We start from the raw sequence: 26,161 nt of genomic DNA on the forward strand, positions 1-26,161 counted from the left end.
AATTTAGAAAATCAGATTATTATTAGCAAGTTCATGGAAAGGACCAGTTTTTCCTGTTTACTGCTCTCTCTTTTCTACTATAAACTCGCTGAGAGCAGGAACTATGTTATACATACTGTTATGTCCTTAGCATTTAACAATACTTGAACTAGAGTGGGATCTAAATAAAGTATAAACCAAATGACTTCGGTTATTGGATTTCTATCCCTCAAAAACATAATGGCTAAAGAGAGATGAAATTCAAAAAATAAATATATAAGTTCAATCATAAGAAGCAGCAAAATGATAAACAGTAAATCAATAGGGCTATTAAAAATATCCTATAAACATTTAGACATTTGAATGAGTATAGTTGGTACATATTGGGCTACAAAAAATCCTTTTACAACTGGGGAATAAGAAGAAGATAAAATTGCCTTCTGGAAAAAAATACTAAGTATTATAACAAATGGTGACCATTTAAAATCATTAACTATATATGCAATGTGGTAGATTCTTAATCAGTAAAGAATCTAACTACACTCAAAATTTATTGATTATAATAACCGTCTGAATAGAAAATAGCAATACATTAACCAAACAATGACAATCAGTATGGAGTCTAGAAAACGGACAAATTCTTTGTCAGTATTTTTCTATCATTACGCATGGGGTAAGGGTATTGCTCTTTTGACCAATGTGGACCACTTTGATAGATGACACCAAATAGAAATTAAGAGAGTGGCTATGACCTTGGGCAAAATAAGTAACTTATCTAAACCGAAAACTTCATATCTGTAACATGGATAAGAACTCCATGAAGGAACTTCCTTGTCCATCTGGTGGTTAAGGCTCCATGCTGCTGCGTCAAGGGGCAACCATTTGGTCACTGGTGGAGGAACTTAATATCCCTCATGCCACAGGTATGGCAAAAAAAAAAAAAAAGAAAGAAAGAAAAAAGTTAAAAAAAAATCCATTAAGAATCCACATGGTTTTAAGAATTAAGGGCTGAGTGCCCCTCTGCCAAGTGAGGACATGTGGACAGGATGATCATCTATGAACCTGGAGTTGGGCGATCAGCAGACACCAAATCTGCTAGTGATCCTGGACTTTCTATCCTCCAGAACCGGCAGAAATAAATGTCTGCTGTTTATAAGCTAAAAACTAATGCTTATAAACTTGAACACAAAGTATAGTCCCTGGGAGTTGGAAAGTGCTCAGCAAATGAGACATGCATGTAAACTAAAAGGGTGTTCATTAGGCTCTGCTCAGTTCAGTTCAGTCATATCCAACTCTTTGTGACCCATGGACTGCAGCATGCCAGGCCTCCCTGTCCATCACCAACTCCTGGAGCTTGCTTAAACTCATGTCCATAGAGTCAGTGAAGCCATCCAACCCTCTCATCCTCTGTCGTCCCTTTCTCCTCCTGCCTTCAATCTTTCCCAGAATCATGGTCTTTTCTGCTAGCTTTATGGAAACATTCCTTTTGTTCTAAATCTTTGCAATGTGATCTCTTTGGTGGGCTTGCCCAAGAAGTGGCCTAAGTGATACATGAAGTTGATTTTCTGGCAGTATACCTGCTTTGAGTTTGATCATTTTTGTCTGTTTACTTCTAAAGCAGTCTCCTTTGGGCTTAGTTTAGGGTATATTCCCTAGCGTTTGATAAGTGAAAGTGAAGTCACTCAGTCGTGTCCAGCTCTTTTGCGATCCCATGGACTGTAGCCTACCAGGCTCCTCAGTCCATGGAATTTTCTAGGCAAGAGTACGGGAGTGGGTTGCCATTTCCTTCTCCAGGGGCTTCCTGACCCAGGGATTGAACCTGGGTCGCCTGTGTTGCAGTCAGACGCTTTACCATCTGAGCCACCAGGGAAGCCCGTGAAGCGTTTGATAAACTCTGCTTTAAACTGACAAAACCTGATGTCAAAGAAACAAAGTAAAGAATGGATCCCTTGGTGATTTTACCAAGATACTCTCAGCTGGAAGACTTCTATTTGTAGGGGTCAGACATCATCCCTTCCCTTTGACAATTTTCTAAATGTAATAGGATCTTACATATCATACACTCTTCGTAGGTGTCTGTGTGTATATCTATATACACCCAGCTACCCACCTCCTCACCTACCTACCATCTATATCTATGTGTGCATGCCCATATGCATGTGTATAGTGTATATGTGTGTTCACAGTCCACAAAGTGCATTCATTTTATGGTCTCAGGACAATTGTTGAAATGTCTTTCACAAAATACTATGCCTAGTTTATAGCAGATGAGAACTTCAGTCTTCTTGTTTAATGTTATTCATTCTTTCAACATATATGTACTGAGTTCCTACAATCAGATCAGACCCTATCCTTGTTACCTAGCCAGTAAGCGGCAGGTCTGAGCCTAAATTCAATGTTCTGCCAACCTCAATCTGCAACCTCCAAGGCTAAATATCACAGGAAATAAAGAAAATTGAACTTATGAGTATTTTATTGGGAAACTTAATGAGTTGAGTCTTTGGGGGGAACACAAAGGGGGCAACAAAAAAGTGTCTTAAGATAGAATTTCCAAAGTTACTAAACATGTTTTGTTTCCAGTTTTTCCATCAAGAAGAATAGCATTCCATAAATCTGAGACTAAATGTGGTTGAAAGGAAAATTACACTCATAAGAAATAAGGAATATAGTAAAAGAGTTTCTGGTTGTTTTAAATGATTTCAGGTCCTGACAAGTAGAAGAATACCAAAAGAAATCAGAAAACTCTACTGGTAATCTTTGAAGAATCATGGTCATTGAGAAATATGTCAGGAGGCAGATGATTATTCTTTAAAAGGAAAGGGTTAGGCCTATTTGTGAGTTCTTAATGTCAATTCCTGGGAAAATCCTTGACTTGATGATTAAACAATTTGTAGGTACTTGTGAAAGGAAGTAATGATTACTAAGAGTCAGCTTAGATTCAGTAAGAATAAGCCTTGCAAAACTAATTTCATTTTTTTTTGCTAGATTAAAAGCATTTGTCTTTTGACCTGTATTTTATATAAGTACTTCATCGTCTACGAATGTCTTAAGTGAATTTTGTTGTTCAAAATAGCAAATATCCTGAGCATGTGCATACATGTCTGTGAACTGGTTTTACACTATAAGCTTAATATGAGAATTGAGACTTTGTAACGTAGGGTAACTCTAGTTGAGTAGCACTTAAAAGCACCTTTGCAATTAGGTAGTGTGCTATGTATTGTAGATTAAAAGATAAATAAGACACAGTTCCTATCTTTTAAATGTCTGTAGCCTATTTAAGGGGAAGATAGACAAAGATTGGTTTTCCTTTCCATGCATGCAGTGCTCTGGAATAACTCCCAGGCACTTAATGATCTACACGGAAGACACTGTTGCTTGTCTGCCCAAAGCCGATTATTCTCTTTCTTCCTTAACAACAGAAAGTGTATTTTTTTCAGATAGGAAGTGGCAGGGAGTTCAGAGGTATATTTTTCCTTGACTTGTAGGGGATGATTTGGCTTCACATTCAGTGTTCAGTGATTGTTTTAGGGGCAGGAAGGTGACTCCATTCTGGCCAAAGGGACTTCTAAATATAGTCCATTCTAAAACATAGAATTTCAAGAAGTCCTTTGCGTCCTTCTCGTACTTGAATGCAGTTGTATGAAGATGTGTTATTCGGAGCAGTAGTGGTTATTTTGTGAACACGAAGCCAACTTCGAGTCCTGACATTACTGAACCTCTGAGCCAATACTGGCAACTCCTTTTCTTATGTTCTACATTTTTATTTACATATATATTTATTTTTGGCTGTACCGGGTCTTCCCTGTTGCTTTTCTCTAGTTGTGTGTGGGGACTGCTCTCCAGATGTGGTTTGTGGGCTTCTCACTGTGTTGCCTTCTCTTGGTGCAGAGCACAGGCTCTAGGCACGCAGACTTTAGCAGTTGCAGCACACAGGCTCAGCAGGTACGGCTCACAGGCTCCAGAGCACAGGCTCAGCAGTCGTCGTGCACGGGGTTAGTTGCTCCATGGCCTGTGGGGTCTTCCTGGATCAGGGATCGAATCTGTGCCTTCTACACTGGCAGGTGGATTCTTTACCACTGAGCCACCAGGGGATCCCCTGGCAACTTCTTTTTAATTCCACCTCTTTCATAAAACAAACCGCCCACAACCAAAACCCTATTGGTTAAACCACTTTTAGTCAGTTCTTCAGTTACTTGCAGCCAAAACCAACTAATTGATATGAGTGACACACATAATTACTGACCATGTTTTCTATACAGAGTAGTATCTTTGACTAAGTAAGAATTCAAAATAATACATTTAAAATACAAAGATGAAAGATTCAGGAAATGATTATAACCACACCATAATGAATGACTATTAATCTCAATAAACCCTAAGAGTTTTATTACTGTAACGAAGAAGTCTTTTTACACAACATTTATAAAAAACTATATGTTATTACACAATTAACCACAAACATCATGAGGCTTTTGGTAAGATCTTCAGCAAAAATGTCTTAACATGCTTATTATAAGACGCAATCAACTTTCTTACTTTGTCATTTAAATAAAATTATGCCCCATTCTGCCATTCTTAAAATAACTGTTTTCATAACCTCTTTCCCTACAAATGACCTGCAGAGGAAGACAATTCCTAGGTTTTCAAAATAATTACAAGGGCATAACTCTACTCAGATTTTTGTTGTATTTAGATGGAAATATGTTAGCCAACCATAGATAATGTGTAATATGATATAATTACCTGGCTTGTGGCAAACCATAGCTGGTCCCTACTCCAACCCGAGGTAAGCTATAGACGACTTTTTTTACTGTTGCTTGATCAGGGAAATTAAACATAACTGAAGCTGTGGCAAAAAGAAAAAACATGATTTAGAAAACCACAGGAGAGCTAACCATCAATTTCAAAATTATTTTTCAAGTGCCTTTCATGATTTATTTGTAAAGGTAATGAATCTTCATAGAAATTAGATTTCCTTATAAGTTTATCCTAGGATTAACATTTTCAAACAAATACATTCTTTTTTTAATTTTTATTTTTGCATTAGCAGCAGCATATAAAAGAAAGAAATACAATGCAAAAAATCAAGTCAGTATGATATCATGTCAATCATTAACATTCAAATATGAGCAGCACATTTTTTTTTCAAAATATTTAAGGAGACTTACTTCGGTTTGCCATAAATACTTCCAAAGCAGTATTTTGTAGAAGATAACGTCTTGAAAATACAGCTCGTATCTCGCTGAACATCCATTTTCCATGAAGTCCCTCAGTGTATGCAAGGACCTAAAATAAACAGTTTGAAGGGAAGTGTCAGTCAGTGGAATATGTGTCTCAGACTTAGTCTGATACTTTAGTGCTGTATAAAAGTCAGTAAATTAGGGGTTATCTTCCTGAATTCATGATGTATTACAATACTGTCAACCATTTGATTCTGTATATTTACAAAATTTCTACCTTTCTAAATTTTTGTACCTGGCTCATGTAGAAATGAAGGAACAAAGGAACAGAAAATTTGTAAGTTCAAGGTGACCCTGTGACAAAACAGAAAATGTGTTATGCCTTGGTGGTCTTATATATGATTGGTTAGACCAGATGGCTGGATATATATGGTTGGTACTTTTCCAATGTCATTTTTCCTCCTTCTTCCTTGCTTAATGGAAGACCATTTAGCCCTCAAAGTGGTCAACCCCAAGCAAGGGTTCATGATTGGTCTAAGCCTGAGGTCAATGAACATTTCTGGAAAAGGTGAAACAGCAAAAATTTTTAGGACTTGCAGGCCACCTGTCCTTCTCACAGCTATTCAACTTTGCCATTGTGGTATGAGCAGTCCCAGATAATGTGTAAGTAGATGGGCATGACTCTGTTCCAATAAAACTTTATTTGCAACAATGGCCTGAATTTGTTCCCGAGGACAGAATTTGTCTGACTTTGATCGAAGATAGTGATGATAAACTCATTCTTTGCTTTCTCTGAATTCCCTTGCAACTATAAGTAAGGACATGTGACCCAGAACCGGCTAATGAGAATGAAACCAGTCATTTGGGGATACTCCAGAAAAGCTGATAAAAGGAGTCATATGTAGCTGGCACATTTCTATCTCCTCCTTACTTGAATGGAGATGTAATGGCAGAAACTGTAGAAGCAACTGTGTAGCAATTAGAGGAAGGCCAAGGTAATCCCCGCGAGTTTGACCCTAATACTAAGTTGCTGAAACATTCTTAGCAATTATCCATATGTGGACTTCTTATTTCATGATACAGATAAGTTCACATTTGATTATTCTGCTGCAGTCAAATCTGCAATAAATGCATTTTTGGAGCTAACAGAGACAGAGAAGGACAGGAAAGTCTGGCATTCTGCAGTCCATGGGCTCACAGAGAGTCAGATACAACTTAGTGACTGAATAACAACAAAATGGGTATAATCTCAGAAACAAGAAGAGATCTTTCCATGAAAGTTATGATGGCACCTTTATACTAAAAGTGGTATGCCAGGAGGATGGGTGATTTTATGTCTGCATATATTATATATTACTTTATATATATATATATATATATATAATATATATATATCAGTGTGTGTATATACATACACTAATACACCAAGATGGGCGGGTCATGGTGGAGAGGTCTGACAGAATGTGGTCCACTGGAGAAGGGAATGGCAAACCACTTCAGTATTCTTGCCTTGAGAACCCCATGAACAGTATGAAAAGGCAAAATGATAAGATACTGAAAGAGGAACTCCCCAGGTCAGTAGGTGCCCAATATGCTACTGGAGATCAGTGGAGAAATAAGTCCAGAAATAATGAAGGGATGGAGCCAAGGCAAAAACAATACCCAGTTGTGGATGTGACCGGTGATAGAAGAAAGGCCCGATGTTGTAACGAGCAATATTGCATAGGAACCTGGAATGTTAGGTCCATGAATCAAGGCAAATTGGAAGTGGTCAAACAGGAGATGGCAAGAGTGAATGTCGACATTCTAGGAATCAGCAAACTAAAATGGACTGGAATGGGTGAATGTAACTCAGATGACCATTTTATCTACTACTATGGGCAGGATTCCCTTAGAAGAAGAAATGGAGTAGCCATCATGGTCAACAAAAAAATCCGAAATGCAGTAATTGGATGCAATCTAAGAATGATCTCTGTTCGTTTCCAAGGCAAACCATTCAATATCGCAGTAATCCAAGTCTATGCCCCAACCAGTAACGCTGAAGAGGCTGAAGTTGAACAGTTCTAGGAAGACCTACAAGACCTTATAGAACTAACAGCCAAAAAAGATGTCCTTTTCATTATAGGGGACTGGAATGCAAGAGTAGGAAGTCAAGAAACACCTGGAGTAACAGGCAAATTTGGCCTTGGAATATGGAATGAAGCAGGGCAAAGGCAAACAGAGTTTTACCAAGAGAACACACTGGTCATAGCAAACACCCTCTTTCAACAACACAAGAGAAGACTCTACACATGGACATCACCAGACAGTCAACATTGAAATTAGATTGATTATATTCTTTGCAGCCAAAGATGGAGAAGCTCTATACAGTCAACAAAAACAAGAGCAGGAGCTGACTGTGGCTCAAATCATGAGCTCCTTATTGTCAAATTCAGACTTTAATTGAAGAAAGTAGGGAAAACCACTACACCATTCAGGTATGACCTAAATCAAATCCCTTATGATTATACAGTGGAAGTGAGAAATAGATTTAAGGGACTAGATCTGATAGATAAGAGTGCCTGATGAACCATGGAATGAGGTTCGTGACATTGTACAGGAGACAGGGATCAAGACCATCCCCATGGAAAAGAAATGCAAAAAAGCAAAATAGCTGTCTGAGGAGGCCTTACGAATAGCTGTGAGAAGAAGAGAAGTGAAAAGCAAAGGAGAAAAGGAAAGATACAAGCATCTGAATGCAGAGTTCCAAAGAATAGCAAGGAGAGATAAGAAAGCCTTCTTCAGCAATCAATGCAAAGAAATAGAAGAAAAGAACAGAATGGGAAAGACTAGAAATCTTTTCAAGAAAATTAGATACCAAGGGAACATTTCATGCAAAGATGGGCTCGATAAAGGACAGAAATGATATGGACCTAACAGAGGCAGAAGATATTAAGAAGAGGTGGAAAGAATACACAGAAGAACTGTACAAAAAAGAGCTTCACGACCTAGATAATCACGATGATGTGATCACTTACACTCACCTAGAGTCAGACATCCTGGAATGTGAAGTCAAGTGGGCCTTAGAAAGCATCACTACGAACAAAGCTAGTGGAGGTGATGGCATTCCAGTTGAGCTGTTTCAAATCCTGAAAGATGATGCTGTGAAAGTGCTGCACTCAGTATGCCAGCAAATTTGGAAAACTCAGCAGTGGCCACAGGACTGGAAAAGGTCAGTTTTCATTCTAATCCTGAAGAAAGGCAATGCCAAAGAATGCTCAAACTACCAAACAATTGCACTCATCTCACACGCTAGTAAAGTAATGCTCAAAAGCCTCCAATCCAGGCTTCAGCAATACGTGAATCGCGAACTTACTAATGTTCAAGCTGGTTTTAGAAAAGGCAGAGGAACCAGAGATCAAATTGCCAACATCCGCTGGATCATGGATAAAGCAAGAGAGTTCCAGAAAAACATCTATTTCTGCTTTATTGACTATGCCAAAGCCTTTGACTGTGTGGATCACAAGAAACTGTGGAAAATTCTGAAAGAGATGGGAATACCAGACCACCTGACCTGCCTCTTGAGAAACCTATAGGCAGGTCAGGAAGCAACATTTAGAACTGGACATGGAACAACAGACTAGTTCCAAAGAGGACAAGGAGTACGTCAAGACTATATATTGTCACCCTTCTTATTTAACTTCTATGCAGAGTACATCATGAGAAACACTGGGCTGGAAGAAGCATGATCTGGAATCAAGATTTCCCGTAGAAATATCAATAACCTCAGACATGCAGATGACACCACTCTTATGGCAGAAAGTGAAAAACTAATGAGCCTCTTGATGAAAGTGAAAGAGGAGAGTGAAAAAGTTGGCTTAAAGCTCAACATTCAGAAAACGAAGATCATGGCATCTGGTCCCATCACTTCATGGCACATAGTTGGGGAAACAGTGGAAACAGTGGCTAACTTTATTTTTCTGGGCTCCAAAATCACAGCAGATGGTGACTGCAGCCATGAAATTAAAAGACGCTTACTCCTTGGAAGGAAAGTTATGACCAACCTAGATAGCATATTCAAAAGCAGAGACATTACTTTGCCAACAAAGGTCCGTCTAGTCAAGGCTATGGCTTTTCCTGTGGTCCTGTATGGATGTGGGAGTTGGACTGTGAAGAAGGCTGAGCGCCAAAGAATTGATGCTTTTGAACTGTGGTGTTGGAGAAGACTCTTGAGAGTCCCTTGGACTGCAAGGAGATCCAACCAGTCCATTCTGAAGGAGATCAGTCCTGGGATTTCTTTGGAAGGAATGATGCTAAAGCTGAAACTCCAGTACTTTGGCCACCTCATGGGAAGAGTTGACTCATTGGAAAAGACTCTGATGCTGGGAGGGATTGGGGGCAGAAGGAGAAGGGGACAACAGAGGATAAGATGGCTGGATGGCGTCACTGACTTGATGGACATGAGTCTGAGTGAACTCCGGCAGTTGGTGATGGACAGGGAGGCCTGGCGTGCTGCGATTCATGGGGTCGCAAAGAGTCGGACACGACTGAGCAACTGAACTGAACTGAACTGATATACATACACACATTAATATTTTTATTTTTCTCGTTGAGAACTATGATTTAATGGATATTTGACCCTGTATTCTTCTCCATTAATCATATTATCAGTTTATTTTATTGAATACCTTTAGCAGGCAGGTGGCTCACACCCATAGAAGTTGGTTTGACTCTAAGTGCTTCATGTAAAACTTTCTTACCAACTGTGCCAGTTATTCAATGATTGTGTCTCGGCTCTGGAGTCACCCTTAATTGCTTATCACGTGAAAATGAATCTGTGCCCTTAATTTTTCCTTTGGTAGCCAGGAGTATGTTGAGGTCCATCAGGGAAGGACTCTGAAGAGACGATGCTGAGGCAAGCGGTTTTTCTTCCCCATTCCGTATGCTCACCTAGCAGGTCTCTGCAGAGCGCGGGCTTCTCCGGGGCTCAGCTCCTGCAGTATGTGAGGGTGTACAGTACCCGGTGATGAGAAGATTTCTCCAGTACTTCAGTGCCCCAGGCACTTTTATAGCAAGGTGCTCTGATGAGAACCCTCCTGTAAGGAGCTTCACCAATCCCTAGAGGGTGGTTTTCTGTAAAGTTCCAAAAGACAGAGCACCAAGCTCCCCCAGCAGGGCACCAGAGTGACTTTGTACCATGAAGGGCGCTAAAATCCATGCCCTCCCTACCTAAGTCAAGGGCCCCTGCTTGGGTTCAATATCAGCTCAAAATACAGTGGCTGGTCCTCATGTATTCTGTTCCTATGTTCCTCAGAGTTCTTGTTATTTCTTATTAACTTGTTTCTCCAGAATTCTACTAGAATTCATATTATAATTATTTCTATGTTATAGTGTTTATAAATTATAACACTTTCCCTGTTCAAATTGCTATGTGGCTTCTTTCTCTTGATTGGTTACAAACTGATATAGGAACTCAATCAATCTTCCTCCAGGCTGGGACCACAGCAGTCCTCAGGGGCCCTCAGGGACCCTTGGGAACAAGAAAAAGGGAACTGAGATAATCAGAGGAACTCAGTAAAGTCTGGAGGTGAAGAGTAAAAGGAGACAGAATAAAATTAAATTATTTTGCTAGCAAGTAATAAACAGCTTTTCATACTGTTCGGGGGCAGGAGGAGAAGGGGACGACAGAGGATGAGATGGCTGGATGGCATCACCGACTCCATGGACGTGAGTCTGAGTGAACTCCAGGAGTTGGTGATGGACAGGGAGGCCTGGCGTGCTGCAATTCATGGGGTTGCAAAGCGTCGGACACGACTGAGCGACTGAACTGAACTGAATAAACAGCTTAGGCTTCCATGGATGCTCAGTGGAAAAGAATGTGCCTACCAGTGTAGCAGTCGTGGGTTCGATCCCTGGGTTGGGAAGATCCCCTGGAGAAGGAAATGGCACCCACTCTAGTATTCTTCCCTGGAAAATTCCGTGGACAGAGGAGACTGGCAGGCTACAGTCCACGGGGTCACAAAAGAGTCGGATATGACTGAGCAACTAAATTAACATCAACAACCATAAACAGCTCAGGAGGCAAATTCCAGAAGATAGATCCAAAGTTCCAAGCTGTTTTGAACAAGGACAGCATCATCTGAATAAGCGGTACAGCCCCCATTCAGAGAAGCCAAGGAAAAGAAAATTTTCCTTTACAGTCACTGACGTTATAGTTAAGCTTTTGAAATCCTTAAAAGGGACTGATAAGACAGTGCTTTGAGGCGTTCATAATTTCGTGCCAGAAAACTCAAGAGAGCCAACAGTCCTTTTCTTTTTTTTAAAGCATGCCACCTCCTACTTTCGCATTTCTTTTCAGATTGATTATGGAACGAAACTCTCCTAATTTAATTAAAACTTCTCTTTTAAGTATCCTTTCCTGTGAACTGCCTTACCTGGTTTTCAGCTTAAGAGTTATCATGTACTAACCTCCAGTAACTCTTCTATGACATCATTTTGTGTCAGTTCTGTGCATGGAACATATTTATTTGTTTGCTTTTTCTCAGTCCCCTCCCTGTGATGTGAAAGTTCCATGACAACAAGGTCCTCAGTCATCTTATTTACTGCTCAATACACAGAGGCTAAAACAATGCCTCGCACATATGTGCTCCATATACATTTGTTTACTGACTAAATCACCAAGAGAAACGGACAGATAATACATATGGGGAGGGTTACAAAGAGATCTTACAAAGTATACGTATCTTTGACTCCTTTGCTGAACTGGAAAGAGCTTTCCAGTTTCACCTTCAGACTTCTCATGTTTATTATCCTAAGGCTGGAGCCTGCCAGAAGTCTCTCCTGACTTGAGATTTAATCAAGATCTAAACAAAGTGATCTAAATAGAATAACTTTTATATTTTCTAGTAGGTTAATTTGCACTCACAAGGAACTCTAGATTGGGTTATATGCTGTGCTGTGCTCAGTCATTAAGGCATGTCTGACTCTTTGTAATGCAGTAGACTTGTAGCCCACTGGGCTCCTCGGTCCATGGGATTTCCCAGACAAGAATACTGGAGAGGACTGTCATGTCCTCCTCCAGAGGATCTTCCTGACCCAGGGATGGAATCTGCATCTCCTGCACTGGCAGGCAGATTCTTTATCATTAAGTCACTAAGGTAGACTGGGTTATACCATATCCTGAAAGGTCTGTCTCCATAAAAAGGATTCCTTCATTCTAGAGGGGCTATGGAAGGTCTTTTAGGCTAAGGCATTTTAGCTGATAGACTTAATGCCTCTCATTTAAGAAAATATATACTGAGGTGTGTCACAGAATATCATTTGACACCCCTTTTAAACATCGGTTTCATTTCTGTTAAGTAATTAGACATTTTTTTTGGTAGTGAAATTACTGCAGAAAGGATGGAAAATAAAATATTTAAAGAAATGATGGACTGTTGAGATAAACCACTAGCATTCAAATAATTTCACTGATCGCCATGATTGCCTGGGACTATACCCAGTCCCGTTTCCTCTCCTCTGCTCAGATAGCGAGAGAAAGCCCTGAAACAGAGCATGAGGGTAACTAGAGAGAGTTTACTGACACACACTCAGGGGGCTCATGGAGGCCAAAGTAGAACGCTGTGACACTGGAGGCAGAGAGACTCGTAAGGATGCTACTTGGGGCATGTGATGAGTTTAATCAATTTGTATATGCTTCAAAAGGGCAAAGAATATCATTTATAGTTGATTAAATACTGAGTTTATGGTATGTTTCTATAAAATTCTGGGCATCAAGCCTAGGTCTGATGATCCTATAAAATTGCCTGTATTTTATTTATATCTCCACTAGTTACATAGTGTTCTATAAATTTCAGGCTCTTCTATAAAATAATAATGCTTTAAGTTACTTTATCATTTAGTCCAAGATATTTTTATAAACCATAGAAGTACTTTCATCTAGACTTGAGGTTTGTGGTTTTGCTTTCTTTCTTAAGTCAACCTTTCCATATTACCTGATTTGTGCTTCCCAGGCTGTCCAAATTTCTTAATATACTATGAAACCAATCAGCAAATGCTGAACTAGTCTACTCAGTTTCATTTTCTGAAAAGTTGAATGAAGAAGTTTTATTACATCATATGGAGCCTGGTGGGTTAGACCTAGGGGTCGCAAAGAGTTGGACACAACTTAGCACCACACGCATAGATCATAAACAGGAAAATTAAAGCATTTTGATCACAAATTTTATGAAACTTCTGTGATTTTCTTAAGTGACCACTGATCTGCTTTGAACTAAGGGCTTAATATCCAGAAACAGTGAAGGGAGAGAGAGATTACACTGGCTTTATACCCTGAGGTCTGCCCCACTCACGAACTGAAGCACACAGGATGCAATCTAAAACAAATGTAGTAGAGACCCCTGGTAAACCACTTCACCCAAATGTGTGCTTAACACATATCTGATGACTGTGTTGCAGAAAAATAGGGCTGCTGTGCACTCATGTGTATCAGACATGCATGTTTGTCAGAAACATGGGTACGGCGGTCAAATCAATTTCATCTTTTTTTCTGTTAAAGACAGTTAATATTGTGTGACCTAAAAAGTACTTGTTTTGTGATAGCTTTGGTGATCTCTAATCATCTGACTGCATATATCAGAACAAGTATTTGGATATGAAAAAACTAAATTTTGCTTCAAGCTGTATTTCTGTTAAGAATTGATGAGAATGATGCAAAGGGCTGGCTAGACATGCCCTGTTCAGTGTTCATCAGGTCATCATATCCAACAGACACTTGCAGCTTGAACAGTTTAATTAAAGGGCTGTTAGTGCAATGGGAAACTGTAACCCCCATTACTTTGATAATTCTGTACAAATTACCAATGATTCTGGATGCAGCAAATATATTCAGGATGGAAGAGTGCAAGAGTGGTTTTAGGTTTGCATTCATGCACGGTCTTTTCCCTTTTGCCAGATGAATAAAGAGGATTCTAAGGCCCAGAAGAAAACCAGAACCACAGAGCAGAAGAAGCTCGGGTTCTACATCGACTGTGTTGTGGAAGATCATCTCTGACTGGCAGTCGAGGTCATGGAACATGAGATGAGGAAGTAGGAAGCAGAAAAAATGGCCAAATGTTTGGAACTGCCTTCTTCCAATTCTCACTGCATTTTGTGGTGATACCAGTTCTTCACCAAAGGCATAGAGAGAATAAGATGCAAGAAGTAACTAATTAGAAGTGTATGGAAAAAAGGGAATAGAAACACAATGGACTCTTCTCTTCTAATTGGGCAATGAATGATTTTCCAAGAGGTCAGTTACATACGTATGCACAAGTTAAAAGTAAGTTTTCAGATCCTTACCTTCTTAAAATCTGTTTGTCTGAGGATGAATATGTGAGAGAAATACACATTGTTTTTCCCATCTCTCTTTTCCCATTGCCATTCTCCAATTACAAAATGGGAGGGGGGCTCTCTGTGATGTATCATCTAGGGTACAAAATCTGTTGAGGGGGTAGGAGCCTCAAATAAGGGACAATTTATTAGAAAGTGTATGCCCTCAATGACTGGATTTGAAAAATCTTTAAGTTAAATGGTTTCCTAATTCTCTACTTTCAAAGAGCCGAAGTTGGATCTAATTGGGTTGACAGTTGGAAGATAATTAAAGATAATTTTTGATGATAGATCCACTAGGTGATTTTTAGCATACAACTTAGAAGTAGCACAAAAACCTATATAAATGTTGCTGGAATAAAATGTCAATATCCTTCTATTTACTTATAGTTTAAAATTGTGAACAGGATTTTTCAACAGAACTACAAAAAAGAAAGTTAAAAACTATAAGAGTTATTATTCACACTGGTCAGAATGCCTACCATCAGAAAGTCTATAAATAATACATGGTGCAGAGGGTACAGAGAAAAAGGAATCTTCCTCCACTGTTGGTGGTAATATAAATTGCTATAGCTGTTATGGAAAGCAGTATGGTGGTGTAAAAGCTACAAACGGTTACCATATGATCTAGCGATTCTATTTCTGGGCATATATCTGGAGAAAACTATAACTCAAAAAGATACATGCATCCCAGTATCTCTGCTGCTGCTGCGTCGCTTTAGTCGTGTCCAACTCTGTGCGACCCCAGAGACGGCAGTCCACCAGGCTCCCCCTTCCCTGGGATTCTCCAGGCAAGGACACTGGAGTGGGTTGCCATTTCCTTCTCCAATGCATTAAAGTGAAAAGTGAAAGTGAAGTCGCTCAGCCGTGTCCGACTCTTCGCGACCCCATGGACTGCAGCCTACCAGGCTCCTCCGTCCATGGGATTTTCCAGGCAAGAGTACTGGAGTGGGGTGCCATCGCCTACAGCACCATTTATAATAGCCAAGACAGGGAAGCAACCTAAATGTCCATCAACAGATGACTGGATAAAGAAGATGTGGCATAAATACATAATGAAATATTACTCAGCCACAAAAAAGAATGAAATCATGCCATTTATAGCAACAATAGATAATCATACTAAGTGAAGTAAACCAGAGAAAAACAAATATCAGATGACATAGTATGTGGAATCTAATTAAAAAATGATAAAAATGAACTCATTTTTCAAACAGAAATAGACTCAGACATAGAAAACAAACATGATTACCAAAGGGGAAAGGGTGGGAAGGGATAAATTAGGAGTTTAGGATGAACACTGTACACTGCTATATATAAAAGAGATAACCAACAAGGACCTACTGTATAGCACAGGGAACTATACTCAATATCTTGTAATAAGCTATAATGGAAAAGAGTCTGAGAAACAATATACATCTGAATCACTTTGCTATATACCTGAAACTACCATAATATTATAAATCAACTATATTTCAATTTTTAAAAAGTTAGGGATAGCTTTAATATTGATCCCTGTATTGTTTTAGCAATAAATAATATTCTTATGTAGATATACTAACCATCTCATTGAGATGAATTTCCCATAGCATTTTAACTTTATATGTTTTGTAATTATTTTTCAAAGCTCACAATATATTTATGCTGTATGGTTATAAGCTGATAATATTTATAAAAACAATTTGTTTCAGAATAAAAATGTTAAACACTTAAAATTTTATGGTCTTAGGTATTTAAAATATTAAAACTTTAATTCATTAGTGTATATGCTTTCTGTAGATTATTAGAATATAATGATCAGTATATGACTTTCAAGCACAAAATAGTTTTAGAATAGCTGTTTAGAGGAGGGATCAAATGGAAATATTTGTTGAGTAAGAAAGAGGAATTACATAAAATGTCCACTTGAAAAAATATTATTTGTACATTTTAAAGTGGATGTTGATGACAGCCAAATCATTATTCCTTTGGATATATTTGATTCTATTGGGTATATCTGAAAAGTGATTTTTTTAAGAATTTTATTTTAAAATATCAATATGTAGAACATTCTGGATTTCACATCTTTAAAAAAGGTTAAACTTATGAAAAGTATTAAACATTAACATGTGTAATATGTAAATTGTTTTATACATGTGTAACGTGGTATAAAAGTCTTTTACGGGGGGGGGGGGTTAAAAAAATGTTAGAGGACAATTACAAAGGACCCACACTATACAATAAAGAAAACCTCAAATTTCTCATGGGAAAGTCTCACTAATCCTTTTTATCCAATTAATAATGAATAAAGTCATCAAAATAAAACTGTCAGGGGTAGGCACTGTAATCAGTAAAATCTAATACAGACCAAAAAATGATCACTGAGTCAAATCCTTTCATTAAAATTTAGATGGAAAATAATTAGTCCCAATGAAAATAAATAATTCATGTACTATACAATTGAAAATGGAAAAAGCTGAAAATGGTTTAACTGTGAAGTCAATGAAAATGATCAAGAAATTAGGCTAGCAAAAAGACAGTTTCTAGGAAATACATTTTCAATGAAAAATTTATAATATATACTATATTGTTATACATCTGAGGTTAAATATTCATAAACACAGTCATTATCACTAAATGAATTAAAATTACAGGGTCAAAATATCGTATAACTGAGAAACATTTAGGCAGCTCATCTACAGAGTTTTTCCTTTAGTTTTATTTTATTTGGCTATGCAGTGTGGTATGCAGGATCCTAGTTCCCCAGCCAGGGATGGAACCCGTGCCCCCCGCAGTGGAAGCACAGTCCCAACCGCTGGACCACTGGAAGGCAGGGAAATCGCTAGAGGGCTTTTTATTCAGCATTTTGCTCGAAGTCATCACTTTATGTACCTGCCTCTCCTACATTTAAAGCCTTCCTAGGGTCCATCTCTCTAATAAGCTGTAAGACCTCAGGGAAGTTAGTTCATTTCTAATTATTTAGCTTCTATATCATAAGATGGAGGAAATGACAATACTTAAACTCATTGGGTAGCTGAATGAGTTCTGAATGAGTTCTTTTAAACAATGCTTAGTACAGTTCCCTGCTTCCGCTCATACCTTCCCCATTGTTGGAGAGTCCCCATGAGCACACAGGAAGTGCCTAACAAATGTTAGCCTTCTACTCTAATGCCTTTCTCATGTGCACATGTACAGACATACACATATACATGCACTGAGCACATCTCTGGTTTTAACCTTCAAAAATGACACTGCCAGTGAGAGAACAGAAAACCTGGACCACAGCATATGACCTTTAAAACTAACAGCCATAACTATTGTTTCCTTAGTGGCAGTTTGCATTCTAGAAGTTTTCCAAAATCACAACTATTTGAGACCTCAGCTACCACATCCATTGTTAGCAGTGATAACTCTAGGAAGTGAAAGTGAAAGTTGCTCAGAAATGCCTGACTCTTTGCGACCCCATGGACTGTCCATGGAATTCTCCAGGGCAGGATACTGGAGTGAGTAGCCTTTCCCTTCTCCAGGGGATCTTCCCAACCCAGGGATTGAACCCAGGTCTTCCACATTGCAGGGGGATTCTTTACCAGCTCAGCCACAAGGGAAACCCAAGAACACTGGAGTGGGTAGCCTATCCCTCCTCCAGGGAATCTTCCCGACCCAGGAAACAAACCAGGGTCTCCCACATTGCAGGCGGATTCCTTACCAACAGAGCTATAGTGTCTTCTCTAATTAGGCTAGCTCTTGCTCTTTTCATGATTTATCAATTGATTTTTTAGTGACTCTTATTTAACAAATATTTATTGATTGACCTTCACCAGCTGATAGTGAATGAGAGGCAGAGTCCCTGTTCAAAGAGGTCATAGGTGCATGAGGACTCTCCAACAATGCGGAAGGTATGAGCGGAAGCAGGGAAGGAAGAGGGTCTCAAGCATAGTTCAGCTCAGTTTAGTTCAGTCTCTCAGTCGTGTCCGACTCTGCGACCCCATGAATCGCAGCATGCCAGGCCTCCCTGTCCATCACCAACTCCTGGAGTTCATTCAGACTCACGTCCATCGAGTCAGTGATGCCATCCAGCCATCTCATCCTCTGTCGTCCCCTTCTCCTCCCGCCCCCAATCCCTCCCAGCATCAGAGTCTTTTCCAATGAATCAACTCTTCCCATGAGGTGGCCAAAGTACTGGAGTTTCAGCTTTAGCATCATTCCTTCCAAAGAAATCCCAGGACTGATCTCCTTCAGAATGGACTGGTTGGATCTCCTTGCAGTCCAAGGGACTCTCAAGAGTCTTCTCCAACACCACAGTTCAAAAGCATCAATTCTTCGGCACTTAGCCTTCTTCACAGTCCAACTCCCACATCCATACATGACCATAGGAAAAGCCATAGCCTTGACTAGACAGACCTTTGTGGGCAAAGTAATGTCTCTGCTTTTGAATATGCTGTCTAGGTTGGTCATAACTTTTCTTCCAAGGAGTGTCTTTTAATTTCATGGCTGCAGTCACCATCTGCTGTGATTTTGGAGCCCAGAAAAATAAAGTTAGCCACTGTTTCCATTGTTTCCCCAACTATGTGCCATGAAGTGATGGGACCAGATGCCATGATCTTCATTTTCTGAACGTTGAGCGTTAAGCCAACTTTTTCACTCTCCTCTTTCACTTTCATCAAGAGGCTCATTAGTTTTTTACTTTCTGCCATAAAGGTAGTGTCATCTGCATACCTGAGGTTATTGATATTTCTACCGGAAATCTTGATTCCAGCTTGTGCTTCCTCCAGCCCAGCCCAGCGTTTCTCATGATGTATTCTGCATAGAAGTTAAATAAGCAGGGTGACAATATGCAGCCTTGATGTACTCCTTTTCCTATTTGGAACCAGTCTGTTGTTCCATGTCCAGTTCTAACTATTGCTTCCTGACCTGCATATAGGTTTCTCAAGAGGCAGGTCAGGTGGTCTGGTATTCCCATCTCTTTCAGAATTTTCCACAGTTTCTTGTGATCCACACAGTCAAAGGCTTTGGCATAGTCAATAAAGCAGAAATAGATGTTTTTCTGGAACTCTCTTGCTTTATCCATGATCCAGCGGATGTTGGCAATTTGATCTCTGGTTCCTCTGCCTTTTCTAAAACCAGCTTGAACATTAGTAAGTTCGCGATTCACGTATTGCTGAAGCCTGGATTGGAGGCTTTTGAGCATTACTTTACTAGCGTGTGAGATGAGTGCAATTGTTTGGTAGTTTGAGCATTCTTTGGCATTGCCTTTCTTCAGGATTAGAATGAAAACTGACCTTTTCCAGTCCTGTGGCCACTGCTGAGTTTTCCAAATTTGCTGGCATACTGAGTGCAGCACTTTCACAGCATCATCTTTCAGGATTTGAAACAGCTCAACTGGAATGCCATCACCTCCACTAGCTTTGTTCATAGTGATCCTTTCTAAGGCCCACTTGACTTCACATTCCAGGATGTCTGACTCTAGGTGAGTGTAAGTGATCACATCATCGTGATTATCTAGGTCGTGAAGCTCTTTTTTGTACAGTTCTTCTGTGTATTCTTTCCACCTCTTCTTAATATCTTCTGCCTCTGTTAGGTCCATACCATTTCTGTCCTTTATCGAGCCCATCTTTGCATGAAATGCTCCCTTGTTATCTCTAATTTTCTTGAAGAGATTTCTAGTCTTTCCCATTCTGTTGTTTTCCTCTATTTCTTTGCATTGATTGCTGAAGAAGGCTTTCTTATCTCTCCTTGCTATTCTTTGGAACTCTGCATTCAGATGCTTGTATCTTTCCTTTTCTCCTTTGCTTTTCACTTCTCTTCTTTTCACAGTTATTTGTAAGGCCTCCCCAGACAGCCATTTTGCTTTTTTGCATTTCTTTTCCATGGGGATGGTCTTGATCCCTGTCTCCTGTACAGTGTCACGAACCTCATTCCATGGTTCATCAGGCACTCTATCTATCAGATCTAGGCCCTTAAATCTATTTCTCACTTCCACTGTATAATCATAAGGGATTTGATTTAGGTCATACCTGAATGGTGTAGTGGTTTTCCCTACTTTCTTCAATTAAAGTCTGAATTTGACAATAAGGAGCTCATGATTTGAGCCACAGTCAGCTCCTGCTCTTGTTTTTGTTGACTGTATAGAGCTTCTCCATCTTTGGCTGCAAAGAATATAATCAATCTGATTTCAGTGTTGACCATCTGGTGATGTCCATGTGTAGAGTCTTCTTTTGTGTTGTTCGAAGAGGGTGTTTGCTATGACCAGTGTGCTCTCTTGGCAAAACTCTATTAGTCTTTGCCCTGCTTCATTCCGCATTCCAAGGCAAAATTTGTCCGTTACTCCAGGTGTTTCCTGACTTCCTACTCTTGCATTCCAGTCCCCTATAATGAAAAGGACACCTTTTTTGGCTGTTAGTTCTATAAGGTCTTGTAGGTCTTCATAGAACCGTTCAACTTCAGCCTCTTCAGCGTTACTGGTTGGGGCATAGACTTGGATTACTGTGAACATCGAACTTAGCGAGGGCGGCTGCGACTGGCGCACAGAGAGTGGCCAAGAGGAGCTACCTCCGTCCGAGGTCAGGGGCGGCAGCCGGCAGGAGCTACTCTGTGTCTGAGGTTAGGGGCGGTGGCCAAGAGGAGCAACCCCACGTCCGAGGTCAGGGGCAGTGGCCGGGAAGAGTTACCCTATGTCCAAGACCAGGGGTGGCAGCCGGGAGGGGCAACCCCACGTCCAAGGAGTGGTGCCTGCGTGGGTGCAGGAGGGCCTAGAGGAGCTAGTCCATGTTCAAGGTCAGGAGCGGCGGCAGTGAGGAGATACCCCTCGTCCCAGGTAAGAAGCAGCGGCTGTGCTTTGCTCGAGCAGCCGTGAAGAGATACCCCACGCCCAAGGTAAGAGAAACCCAAGTAAGATGGTAGGTGTTGCAAGAGGGCATCAGAGGGCAGACACACTGAAACCATATTCACAGAAAACTAGTCAATCTAATCACACTAGGACCCTAGCCTTGTCTAACTCAACAAAACTAAGCCATGCCCATGAGGCCATCCAAGATGGGCGGGTCATGGTGGAGAGGTCTCAAGCATAAGGAACATGTAAATACAGTGCCTTGGGGAATGGGTTCAGGCAGTCTGAAATACATATTGTCAAGAGGAGAGAAGTGAAAAATAACCTAAGAATGATGAAAGGTGAGTAGGGAACCAGGATGTGGAGTCTAGATCAAGTAACTCATGTTAAAGAGTTTGGACTTCTGATCTGAGAGCAATGATGAGCCCCCTTTGTTATGGGGAGATGATTAAATTTAAACTTTAGAAATCACTGCTGTGACTAGAGTTTAGAGGCTGTTTTGACTCGTGAAGGACAATGCTATTCTAATAAACTATGCAAACATTATTTTATACTCATTAGTAGAAAACAACAAATTCTTTTCAAAAGGTAGGATTTGTACCACTCCAATAATCTGCCTCACAGTATGGGAAGTGCTTTTAAAATGATCTGTTCTATAACATACATCCCCACAACTGCAGAGTTCATAAGAGTAGAAACTAGGTTGTATTTCTTATAGAATCAGTACATGAAAGGAACTCAGTCAATTTTGTTGAATAAAATATTGCAAAATTTAATTTACAAACAAACTTTGGTTTGCAGTTGGAATCCTCTGTGCCTCCTTCATCTTCAAAGGCATGTAACTCTCAAAATTAGGGTAAAACTCTCAAAATTAAAAAAAAAATTATATTGGCAAGGTTGCTTCATTTTTGCCCTACTCATGAATGCCCCCACATGTAAGTATTATATATCTAGCTGTGTTTTATTTTCTCAAATTTGGCAAACTCGGAAATCTCGTATTTGTCCCTCTGCTGTAATTTTACAAAGGGAAGGGCCAGGAGATGGAGAACTCTACAGTATTAGAAGGAAATGAGTTTCTAGTTTCTAGCACTCACTTTCATTTCTACACTGAGCATATTAACTTGCCTAGTGTTACTCTGCATAGTGACAATTTTTAAAGTGTTCATGCTTATATAACTCCAAATAATCCTATTGGGTTATTTGGGTTTCTGGGTTAGTGGGTTTCCTTTGAATCAAACTGTTAACAGGGTATGATTTTGTAGATACTATAAACTGTCAACACAAACTGTTTTTCTCTTTTTGGAAATATTTCTTATTAAAGTTTTTAGATATAGTCAGAAATGATACAAGATTAGATGGGTGAGCTGCAGTAATTATTGTTATAGACATAATTACGTCTGCAACGAGCAGACATAAAGGAGAAACTGCTTTTAACAAAAGATCTAATCAGGGTATAGAGAAATATTTGAAAACATTTTAACATTTTTTATTTTCCACTTTTTATTTTACACATTTAAAACAAAAATTTCATTATATATTTCTCATTTAGTGAGAAATGCATAGTGAAAAGAGGTGTTTTTTTTAAAGTTTAAAGATAAAACCATTCTTTTTTCTCTAGTTGATGTTTATTTATGTTATCCTGAAAACAAAACAAAACTGCATGCAATACAGATAGTTGTGCACTTTTCAGTTCATACCATGAGAGCTTCAAACACTGGAAAAGAAATCTGGATCCCAGCACATCATGAAAATCCTAACAGTTTAAAAAGCATACGTGCATATGGGAAAAAAAAAAGTGTATGCATGTATGGTACATAAGGAGGTATTTAAGAAGTGGTAACTGCCTGTACTAATAGTGGTATAAAATCCCATATTAAGCTACAAGGGGCATTACACCGAGCTCTTACATTCTAACCCTTAATCACTTTCTGCTCCCAAATGTGCCATCTTCTGTCACGCTTCTGCACTGTTGCACACGATGTTTCTTCTGCCTGGCAGATCCCTCCCTAGTCTGTTCTTCTGATGAACTCCTATTGATACCTAAGCTCGAAGAGCCTGCTGTTCCCTCTGAGAGCCCTCTACCCAACTCTGACACTCACCAAACCATCATTATCATGGTTGGTTTACTCGCTGGTGTCTCTTGCAAACCTGTGAACCTGCTGATGGCTGGAATTCTCAATGCATCTCTGTGCTTTTCACATGTAGCACAAGGCTCAGCACGGAGCACTCACTTAATAGTACTGCTTAATTATGAATGCCTTTATTGACCTATATTTAGTAATACTCATACACAGAAAAGTTATTAATTTATTTGGCCTATATTAATTAAAAGCTATCACATTAAGATAGTCCAGAGTTGATTCCCAATTTATTATGTACCAGACAGAGCATGAAAGGTATCCCCTCCTAATAAGTCCCTTTTCACCATGTTGATTACCTGACCCTACCTCTCTGGCTCACCTAATATTAAAGTAGATACCATGACTTCCCTGATGGTCCTGTGGCTAAAACTCTTAGCTCCCAATGCAGGGGGCCTGGGTTTGATTGCTGGTCAGGGAACTAGATACTTCACACTGCAACTAAAGTACCTGCATCCTGCAACCAAGATCAAAGATCCTGTGTGTGGCGACTAAGACCCAGTGTGCACGGATGCTAAGTAGTTTCAGTCATCTCCGACTCTGTGATGCTACGGACTGTAGTCAGACAGGCTCCTCTGTCCATGGGATTCTCCAGGCCAGGATACTGGAGTGGGTTGCCATGCCCTCCTCCAGGGGATCTTCCCAGCCCAGGGATTGAAGCCATGTCTCTTACGCCTCCTGCATTGGCAGGTGGGTTCTTTACCATTTGCACCACCTGGGAAGACCCAGCACAGCCAAATAAATAAATATTAAAAAGAGTAAGTAGTTATCTAACTAGAACAGGCACAAATAGTGGCAGTGAGAACCCTGTCCATCATAGCCATGCTATTATGAATGCTGGCTGGCTGACCTCATCAGATAATCTTTTTTAATGATTTCAATGTGAGATATTCAGGGATAACTCTAGCAGGAGGGTAGGAAGAAGCCAAAAGATGGAGAAGGCAGTCATCAGAAATCATAAGGCAGCAGGAATTCTGAAGAAGCAGAAGCCAAGACATAAAGAGATGAGCCTAGTGGTGGATGCAACCATCTCCTGCTCCAGACACATCTGGGGCCACTTTGCTCTGCTGGCTCCAGTCCCATTGAGTTCTTCCCAGTCCTGGGTCCATACCATGTGGCTTCCTGTCACAGGGCCAATGCACATACTCTCCCCTCTCTGGAAATAGCCCCCGCCCGTATCTGCCTACTTTAGTTCTACTCACCCTTGAGCTCTCTTGACTTCTTCTCTTCTCAACTGATCTCTCCTGCTGGGTAAAATCACCCTATCACACACTCTCATAGCACCACATGTGAGAGACATTCTCTTCAAAGTGTCATTTCGCAAATCTATTATGTAATTTATTAATATAATTGCCTGCCCTCCTCCACCTTAATCATTTGCTTCTCTAACTACTCTCTCTCCTATTGCTTAGCACAGTGCCTGGCACACTGTAGAAACTCAGTTAAGTACTCTGCTCAATGATTAAATTTTAGGTGTATTTAAAGTCAGGCAGTCTGTAGTAGCAAAAATATAAACAATTGGCTCCTTAGTGTTAATGGATGGCTGGGATTGAAGGGACATTTAAAAGACCCGGGCACTGGAACTCAGATGGAATTTCAGTTTTGCATAAGGCTTGGTGAGACATTCCCATTTGTACTTTACTATGGGACTTCCCTGCTGGCTCAGATGGTAAAGAATCTGCCCACAATTCAGGAGACCAGAGTTTGATTCCTGGGTCAGGAAGATCCCCTGGAGAAGGAAATGGCAACCTACTCCAGTATTCTTGCTTGGAAAATTTCATGGACAGAGGAGTCTGTGTCCCATTTAATTTGCTATTAAGGTTTTGCTCTCCAGTAATAATATAAATAAACCAAACGCTGTTATTTCCTCCAGATATGGAGGTTATTTACAGGTCGCAGTCCTAACCCCTTCTTAACGCTGCTTCCCCTAGTGCTCGCCATGGTGTCTGGCACACAGGAGTGGGGGCAGCTGCATGAAGCTCCACTGCATGTTTCTCCAATACTCGTGCTTTAGTAAACAAATAAAAATGTAGACTAGAGATGTCCACATAAACTAATTCATAAAGAGTGTTAATATATTTAGCTAATTATAAATTATGTCACGCAGTTAGCAATTTTTTTTTTTTTTTGGTCAGAGGGGAAACACTCTTACTGGGTAAGTAGGTAGATTAAAAAGATCCTTATCCTCATAACTAATGCCATTAAGATTTGAGTGGGGGTATTCCATAGAGGAATACAAATTAATCTAGATGAGAAGTAGGGAGAAAAAGACATGTTTATATACACATATGTATAGAATTTTAATGATATATTTCTATATGATGTCTAATACACAGAAACAGATACATGAGACAAACTATATTATTTACCAATAATCTCCTTCTATAAACACTGAGATACAGTAAAATTCTGCTTAAAAAAACCCCCAGAAAATAGCACAACTTGCTTTTTCTTGATTAAAAACGTGATTAACCTCCCCCAGAGTACAGCTGAAACAATATGCAGATACTATTTTTATCTATAAGAATGGCATAAATCTAAAACTTTGATTGTGAGGAAAACAGGCAATCATATTGCTGGGGCAAGTCCAAGTTAGTATAACATATTAAGAACATTCTGTCATTGCCTATCAAAAATGTAAAATACATATGCCCTTTAATGAAGCAGTTTCATTTCTAGGGATTTATCCTGTGGATATACACTCAAGAAAG

The 26,161-nt window shown here is 39.7% G+C and overlaps 1 protein-coding gene across 5 annotated transcripts in view; it reads right to left on the reverse strand.

The window, feature by feature from the left end:
- NBEA (neurobeachin) overlaps positions 1-26,161 on the reverse strand; it is a 669,183-nt gene that overhangs the window by 129,088 nt on the left and 513,934 nt on the right. For all 5 annotated transcript variants that reach the window (XM_069601566.1, XM_069601568.1, XM_069601567.1 and 2 more), the window contains exons 41-42: positions 5,148-5,265; positions 4,723-4,825 (exon numbers count right to left, since the gene is read on the reverse strand). In XM_069601566.1, coding sequence (XP_069457667.1) covers positions 4,723-4,825; positions 5,148-5,265 — 221 coding nt within the window. The remainder of the gene's footprint in view (positions 1-4,722; positions 4,826-5,147; positions 5,266-26,161) is intronic.

This window comes from Ovis canadensis, chromosome 10, assembly GCF_042477335.2.
Source record: "Ovis canadensis isolate MfBH-ARS-UI-01 breed Bighorn chromosome 10, ARS-UI_OviCan_v2, whole genome shotgun sequence".
NCBI classification, from domain to species: Eukaryota; Metazoa; Chordata; class Mammalia; order Artiodactyla; family Bovidae; genus Ovis; species Ovis canadensis.